This window comes from Rana temporaria, chromosome 1 (assembly GCF_905171775.1).
Source record: "Rana temporaria chromosome 1, aRanTem1.1, whole genome shotgun sequence".
Taxonomy (NCBI): domain Eukaryota; kingdom Metazoa; phylum Chordata; class Amphibia; order Anura; family Ranidae; genus Rana; species Rana temporaria.
Window position 1 is genome coordinate 377,079,811 of NC_053489.1, and position 9,177 is coordinate 377,088,987.

Consider the following 9,177-nt stretch of genomic DNA (forward strand, 5'->3'; position numbering starts at 1 on the left):
TTGTGGAGAAACCCCTCTGTGTCCACGAATATAACCAAAATATGGGAGGGGTGGACCTCAACGACCAGTTGATGGCGCCGTATCATATTGCCCGCAAGACGAGACGCTGGTACAAAAAAGTGTCTCTACATTTATTTCAATTGGCTCTACTGAATGCTCATGTCTTATACAGAGCTTCAGGACAGAATGGATCCTTCCTTCAATTCCATAAGGATATCATCACAGAGCTCCTGTATCCAGGCGGTACTGTACCTCACCATGCCCAACCAAATGCAGTAAGCCGACTGCATGAGAGGCATTTTTCATATGCCCTCGAGAGTACCCTTACCCAACGAGCCCCCAAAGAAGATGTCGTGTCTGTAGCAAGCGCAGATTTAGGCGTGACACCCGTTATTTTTGTCCCAAATGTCCTGCCGATCCTGGTCTTTGTATTGGTGAATGTTTTGAACGCTTCCACACACAAGTTATTTATTAGTGTAGGGTAAAAACATTTCACAGGCTAGGCTCACTTACACAGGGTCTCCCAAGTTGACATCGCATTTTGAGACACCCAAACCTGGAACCGAAAAGTTGAACAGTTACAAAAAAAAAAAAAAAAAAAAAAAAAAAGGAAAAAAAAATAAAAAAATAGTTGTCGTTTTATTGTTCTCTCCCTCTCTATTGTTCTGCTCTTTTTTACTGTATTCTATTCTGCAAAGTTTTATTGTTATGTTTTTTCATGCTTGCTTTTCAGGTATGTAATTTGCTTTACTGTTTTCAGGTACGCCATTCAGCTGTTGTGCGGACTTATTTATCTTGACAGCAACAGCGTTTGCTCCCACGATATATAAAGCCGCGACTCCAGTGCTGTAGGAGGTGATTTCACCACCACAGTTCAAAAAAGAGCATATATGCCGAAGCATGGGGGCAGCAGGAGCGATTTTGCTCCCAATGCCGCGTACATACGGTTGACATTCCTACAGAGGCTTTCCCGTGGAAAAGTCCGACCGTGTGTACGCGGCATAGAAAAGTCCGACCGTGTGTACGCGGCATAGAAAAGTCAGACCGTGTGTACGCGGCATAGAAAAGTCAGACCGTGTGTACGCGGCATTACTTTTTTGCGGGAGGATGCCCCCATGCTTCGGCATATATAAATGGTGCATGTATGCCCATCATTAGAAGTGGGTGGATGAAGGGAGGTATTCTAATGGTGGGCATACCCACCGATCAATCTTTTTTTCGTTCAGCCAACAGGCTACATGAAAAAAAAAAAAAAAAAAAAAAAAAAAAAAAAAAAAAGGTTACAATACATGTCCAACAAGAACCATCAACATACTGGTATGTTGCTGGACTTTAAATGGTTATACCAGAATGATGCCTGCGGGTTTAGGCATCATCTTGGTGTCATTCTTTTCAGCCAGCGGTCGGCTTTCATGTAAAAGCAGTCCTAGCGGCTAATTAGCCTCTAGACTGCTTTTACATTCAGTGGGAGGGAATGTCCCCCCCCCCCCGGATAAAAACAGCGTCATTGGGAATATGGGAAAGCATTTTATCACACCGATCTTGGTGTGGTCAGATGCTTTGAGGGCAGAGGAAAGACCTAGGGTCTAATAGACCCCATTTAAAAAAAAAAAAAAAAAAAAGAGAGGAGTACCTGTCACTAACTATTGCTATCATAAGGGATATTTACATTCCCTGAGATAAAAAAAAATAAATAAAAAAAAATGTAAGGAACAGTTAAAATAGAAAAAAAAGCGAAATAAATATAAAAAAGCATCCCTGTCCCCCCCTGCTCTTGCGCAAAGGCGAACGCAAGCGTCGGTCTGGAGTCATATGTAAACAGCAATTGCACCATGCATGTGAGGTATCACCGCAAAGGGCAGATCGAGGGCAGTCATTTTAGCAGTAGACCTACTCTGTAAATCTAATGTGGTAACCTGTAAAGGCTTTTAAAAATGTATGTAGTTTGTCGCCACTGCGCGTTTGTGCGCAATTTTAAAGTATGTCGTGTTTGGTATCCATGTACTCGGCCCAAGATAATCATTTTTATTTCATCAATAATTTGGGCAATATAGTGTGTTTTAGTGCTTTAAAATAAATAAAAAAAAAAAAGTGTATTTTTTCCCCCAAAAAATGCGTTTGAAAAAACGCTGCGCAAATACTGTGTGAAAAAATAAAATTTGCAACACCCACCATTTTAATCTGTAGGGTCTTTGCTTTAAAAAAATATATAATGTTTGGGGGTTCAACTTAACTTTCTTGCAAAAAAAAAATAAATGTTTATGTAAACAAACAGTGTCAGAAAAGGCTTTTTCTTCAAGTGGTTAGAAGAGTGGGTGATGTGTGACATAAGCTTCTAAATGTTGTGCATAAAATGCCAGGACAATTCAAAACCCCCCCCCAAATGACCCCATTGTGGAAAGTAGACACCCCAAGCTATTTGCTGAGAGGCATCTCAAGTCATGGAATATTTTAGATTTTGACCCAGGTTGCGGGAAAAATAAAATATATATATTTTTTTTTTTTGCGCAAAGTTGTCACTAAATGATATATTAGTCAAACATGCCATGGGCATATGTGGAATTGCACCCCAAAATACATTCTGCTGCTTCTCCTGAGTACGGGGATACCACATGTGTGAGACTTTTTGGGAGCCTAGCCGCGTACGGGACCCCAAAAACCAATCAACGCCTTCAGGCTTTCTAAGGGTGTAAATTTTTGATTTCACTCCTCACTACCTATCACAGTTTCGAAGGCCATAAAATGCCAAAATAGCACAAAACCCCCCCAAATGACCCCATTTTGGAAAGTAGACACCCCAAGCTATTTGCTGAGAGGCATGTTGAGTCCATGGAATATTTAATTTTTTTGCCCCAAGTGATTGAATGACAAAAAAAAAAAAAAAAAAAAAAAAAAAAAAGGTACAAAACATTGTCACTAAATGATATATTTCTCACACATGCCACAGTTATATGTGGAATTGCACCCCAAAATACATTCTGCTGCTTCTCCTGAGTACGGGGATACCACATGTGTGGGACTTTTTGGGAGCCTAGCCGCGTATGAGACCCCGAAAACCAATCACCACCTTCAAGATTTCTAAGGACATACATTTTTGATTTCACTCTCACAAATCTTGAAGGCAGTGCTTGGTTCTCGGGGCCCTGTACGCGGCTAGGCTCCCAAAAAGTCCCACACATGTGGTATCCCCGTACTCAGGAGAAGCAGCAGAATGTATTTTGGGGTGTAATTCCATATATGCCTATGGCATGTGTGAGAAATATATCATTTAGTGACAACGTTTTGTAATTTTTTTTTTTGGTCATTATTCAATCACTTGGGGCCATAAAATTAAATATTCCATGGACTCAACATGCCTCTCAGCAAATAGCTTGGGTGTCTTCTTTCGAGAATGGGGTCATTTGGGGGGGGTTGTGTGACATCTTGGCATTTTATGGCCTTCAAAACTGATAGGTAGTGAGGAGTGAAATCAAAAATGTATGCCCTTAGAAATCTTGAAGGCGGTGCTTTGTTTTCGGGGGCCCCGTATGCGGCTAGGCTCACAAAAAGTCCCACACATGTGGTATCCCCGTACTCAGGAGAAGCAGCAGAATGTATTTTGGGGTGCAATTCCACATATTACTATGGCATGTGTGAGAAATATATCATTTAGTGACAACTTTGTGCAAAAAAAAAAAAAAATCAGTTTGTCATATTCCCACAACTTGTGTCAAAATATAAAATATTCCATGGACTCGACATCCCTCTCAGCAAATAGCTTGGGGTGTCTACTTTCCAAAATGGGGTCATTTGGGGGGGGTTTTGTGCTATTTTGGCATTTTATGGCCTGCGAAACTGTGATAGGTAGTGAGGAGTGAAATCAAAAATTTGCGCCCTTAGAAAGGCGGTGCTTGGTTTTTAGGGCCCCGTACGCGGCTAGTCTCCCAAAAAGTCCCACACATGTGGTATCCCCGTACTCAGGAGAAGCAGCAGAATGTATTTTGGGGTGCAATTCCACATATAACCATGGCATGTGTGAGAAATATATCATTTAGTGACAACTTTTTGTAATTTTTTTGTCATTATTCAATCACTTGGGACCAAAAAATAAATAAATAATATTCAATGGACTCTTTGGACTTTAGAGCACCGTATATATATTTGAATTGTTTTCTTTTCCGTTTATAGCTATGACTAAGCATTGAAGTTCAATGTGAAAAGCGTCAACTGTTTATTTCCCACTGTATGCTGTTTTTTGTAGTGCCTTTCTTTTTACCCAATAAAGGGCACGTCTTTTTTAGACTTAGAGTGCGGCTGTCCATATACGTTTTCTCTCCTTGCAGGCATAAAACCTTACTGGACCCAAAGGCATCACAGCACCTGCGGTCTAGGCACCGGGGGGAGGGGGGGACCACCCGCCACAGGTCGCAAGAAAAAAAAAAAGAAAAAAACGCTCGCTGTAGGGGAAACACAATCAAGAACTGAGGCACATGGGAGGGGTGGGGCCTTTTAACCTCGTTTGTGATTGTGTTTCCTGTCAGGTGGACCAGTCTACTCTCAGCATGCCGTCCTGGAAGACGAGGGAGAAATAAACACACCACTGATAATTGCCATGTGTGCATTTATTCTCCAACTTTGTTATGAAGCCCATAAATAGCTCTGGTTCAACCAATTACCTTCAGAAGTCACATAATCAGTGAAATGATGTCCACCTGCGTGCAATCTAAGTCACAAGATCTGAGATAGATAGATAGGATACACACACACACACACACACACCTTTTTTGAAATGCCCAAGAGGCAACACCTAAGCAAGAGGCAACACCTAAGCAAACTGCCATGAAGTACAAGGAACTCTCCAAACAATTAAGGGACAATGTTGTTGAGACGTACAAGTCAGGGTTAGGTTATAGAAAAAAAAAAAAAAGATTGGATATTATTAATAATAATAATATCCAGAGGGGGCGTGACTGAAGTCATCCTATATGGGTGCCTGATCTCCTTGCTCTCACTCAGCCTGTAACGAGTTGGCACTTTGAGACTTTTCACCACACTTACATGGGGTGGATCTAGGACAACCTGTTCAATCAAAGCCCGGGAATGACCATAACCCCCGCCGGGCTCATCCATGGACCACCTTTCCACCGACCAACATGCCACCATGCGGCCAAGATGGCGTCGGACACTTCTACCTCCCGCACCTCTATGCAGCTCTCCCCCTCAGCTCACCAAAAAATAAAAAATAAACAGGCCCCCACAGACCTCCCCCGCTGGCTGCAATGGGCAGGGAGAATCCCTCAGCACAATCTGGAGCAGCTAGTCCCTCCTGCCGGGCCACCTCCCCTGGGGCCGCAAGGCACACAGGTCGCCATGTCAGGCCTCCTCCCTCAGCAGTACATGCAATGTACAGACGCATTCCTGAGGACAGAGTCAGCATTGGCAGCTCTCCAATTAGGAGGTCACCTAAGGCCTCGCACTCACAGGGGCCTCGCAACCGCCTAATTTGCCTGTGCTCCGCCTCCATCACTACCCTTGCTGGTACTCTGTGGCCCAGGGGCTGACTAACAAATCGGGTACCGAGAAAGAATGGCCTCATCACGGATCATCCCGCTCCGGTGACAGCAGGTGCAGGACAGTAGAGGCCTTTAGGTGGCAGCAGTGGCTGGACGACAGCACCTGACTCCATGTGCCAGGCGTGCATGCGGCATGTCCACGTTTCTCCTTTAGCCTGTGCCGTTTACCCGACCTCTCCACACCTGCCTCCAGCTGAGCTGCCCCGCCGTGACTGAAAATGAAGGAGCAGGAGCTCCACCTCCAATCTCCAGATGCTGCCTGGCTGACCAAAGAGTACACGAGTGCCGACCTGTGCAGCCTCCCTGTGTACCTCAATAGGAGAAGCGGTGGGGTGCTGTATATAGACTAATTGATCGTTCGATATTCCTCCTGCAGTCGCTGAATCTCTACCTCTACTGTGTACTCTGCAAGATGAGAACATTCCCTACTGCTGGGGGATTTCCCTTCAGCCTCACAGCAAAACACCAGGGCAAATCTGCTGTGCTGCGATACCCAGAAGAATTAGCCATCTTGCACCAATGTTAAATCTGTGTTTTGGGTGACCGTCTTTGGGCAACCGATGCAAGGTCCCAGAAACCCCCCAAAAAAATTACCAAGTGTCCCCAACCAGTGCCTGTACTTGCCACCCAAATTTGAAGTTCAGGGACATCTCTGGGGCCCCAAAAATTTGCCCCAAGCTGACGACTTTTGTATTTCAATAGTTTTTATTGAACGAAAGAATATTACAACAATACAGAAGCATCGCCACAAATTCTGAAAGCGTCAATGAACACCTGAGAGGTCTCAATCATAGTACATGACACCTTATATCGTTTGGCATCATCGTCATGGCAACTAAAAAGAATACATAACAAAATACTCCAGGGTAAAACACAGAGTGTAGTCCCCCCCCCCCCCCCCCCCCCCAATTATTCAATGACCCAACCTTAGTAGGCCCAAGACCCATCTGTCCAAGCTGACCGACTTTTGATCACTTCTCTCCCGAACCACTAGGCAGAACCGTTAGCAACCGGACTCAAATGTGGCCCCTACAACCGGTCCAAGCGTGGGCCCCATGGCCAGGGAGACACTGTGACCCAAGCTGACCAAGTTTTCCCATAGGAGGCAATGTTAAATCTGTGTCCTGGGGGTACTGTCTCTGGGGGGAAAACCCCCACCCCAAGCGGGCCAGACTTTCCCTATTGACTCAAATGTTAACCCAAAACTTTTCGGTCGGTAGGGTTTCCCCCCCCCCCCCCCCCATAGGCGCCATATTTCAGTTAACTTTGGGAGTCTGTACTGGTCGGCCGTAGGTCCCCTGGAGCCCAAACTTGTCACAAATGTAGCCCCATTCCTCCTCTACCGGTGTGCCAAGTTTGAGGACCGAAGAATGTAAGCACCACTTTTCTAAAATAGACTACCCCCCACTATAGACTCCCATGTTAAACGGTAATTTCCCGGTTTGGGCAACCAGTACTGGTCGGCCATCGGTTCCCTGGACCCCACCTTTGGAACCAGAGTCCCCAAGGAGTGTGCCTACCACCTCTCAGTGTCAGTGCATTTTTAAGACCCGTGGCCAAGGTGGTAGGTGTGGAAGTTTTTACTGGTGTACCGGTTATTGAATACCGGCCTTAAAAATACGAGGAGGAGGAGGAAGAGGAGGGGGGGGGGTCTAATTTTGTTGGAAAGCGTTGGGGCAATCTAATGAGAGCTTTCTACGGTAGTAAACCGGTCCCGAGCTATACCGGAACACCATGGATAGCGCAGGCTGGATGTTTGGCACACCATGCATGTCACAGGGGGCACCTGAAGGTTACTGGAGGTTCGAGCTCCATGTTTTTGATAGCATAAATTCTAATTTAAAGTCTGTAGCTCAAGGTATGGGGGAGATATGGACCCTGAAAGTCACAGACCCTTGGTGGCCCACTACGCTGGCGGCACCAAGAGACCGCAACTGGCCCCATAGTGCCCCTTGGTATGGCCTTATTCAGTATTATCTCCGGAAGCACAAGACCCCCAAACTTGGTAGTTTGGGGTTTTAGTACCCCTTCTACCTTCATGCAAAATGTCTCTAGACCAAAAAAAATAAAATCAAATTCTTCTAAAAAACTGAGCAGACTTTGTCTCTCCCTAACTTTGATAGGTCAAGCAGTTTTCTGCCTCAGAGAATTAAAATTTCCAAACCGTAAATGCCAGCAACTCCATCTTTGGATATGTTGTAGTACTAGGTCCCCTGAGCTGGCACACCAGGTTTGAGGTTATAAGTCCTAGGGGCCCCGATATACAGGCCCCCAAAGTCGGCTAGCCAGAACTAAAACACTCCCGCGGCTTTGCGGTACCGGCCGGCCGTATGTCCCCATGACAAACTTGGCATAATGTAGCCTAGAGTGTCCCCTACCAGTGTGCATGATAATCACTATCCCGTGCAAGACACTACCCCCTGACGCTACTGCGCATGCACCGCTTTTAGACAAAAGAAACCAAGCGCAGAACGGCTCCACAACACTACAGCTGACTCGGATTGACCCCTCACACGCCGATCAATTCTAGATGACAGCAGCTGCGGGATATGGCAAGGGCTCACGGCGGACACACAGCTACACAGAGGAAGACAGGAACTCCATCTAGATAACACCAGCTGCGGGACATGGCGGGGAGGGGACAGCAACAAGCTGTATCACATACACACAGGCTGGATGGGGGCACACCATGGATATGATAGAGAAGGGGGGGGGGGGCCCTGACCCCTGTATGATGGAAGAGGGGGCAGTGCATCATCATCAGATCAGTGCTCCCCCTTCATCATACAGGGATGTGTGTGTGTGTGTGTGTGTGATACAGCTGTCCCCTCAAGTCAACAGCTACAGTATCTGTAGCTACTGGAAAGAAAAAAAAAAAAAAAAAAAAAAAAAAAAAAAAAAAATTTATATACAGGCTTTATCTACAAATTTATAAAAAAAAAAAAAAAGGACCTTACCTTATGACAATCCAACATGCTTCCTGCCACAGATCCGGAGTTATTTCGTCATCATCCTCCTCATACTGCATATCTAGCAAAGCACAATTACATTTGAACAGATTTTTTTTTTTTCAACAATTTCAAAATGCTAAGAAAAAAAAAAACAGAATATACACAACACAAAAAAACAAGCAGCGTGACATTGTCAAATCAGCTTCCGCGGCTCTCCTTACCTTCGTCTGCATCGTACATTATCACAAGAGTTTCTCCACACACACACAAAAAAAACTACACCAGGAGCACACTATACTCAGCACAGGACGCACGCTCAAAGACTCATATCCTCTTCCGGGTTAGGCGCACTTTGTGTGTGAGTGGAGAGGGGGCGGAGTTATGACGTGATTAAATAATATAAGTATGATTTTCTAAACCAAAGCAGTTTGGAATTCTAAATTACATTAGCGTCTATCTTAGGGACAGTTTATGGCTATTTTGAAATAATTAAATTATTATTGGATGCGTCACACACGATCACGTGGCAAATCAGTTGTTTTTGCAGCGCCGTCTACTGGAGTACTGTTTCATGTGTTTTTAGAAAGTGATGAGCTTTTGCGTTTTTTTTTTTTTTTTTTTCATTATTTAGGATTCCACTGTTGACATAGCTTAATACCAAAAATATAATGTAA

At 44.7% G+C, this 9,177-nt stretch overlaps 1 protein-coding gene across 1 annotated transcript in view; it reads right to left on the reverse strand.

Annotated features, from left to right (window-relative positions):
- The window catches only part of POLR2B (RNA polymerase II subunit B), a 601,249-nt gene extending 592,404 nt beyond the window's left edge, over window positions 1-8,845 (reverse strand). Inside the window, 2 exon segments of the mRNA XM_040322519.1 lie at window positions 8,510-8,582; window positions 8,725-8,845. Coding sequence (XP_040178453.1) covers window positions 8,510-8,582; window positions 8,725-8,743 — 92 coding nt within the window. The 5' untranslated portion in view covers window positions 8,744-8,845.
- Window positions 8,846-9,177: the final 332 nt, after the last annotated feature.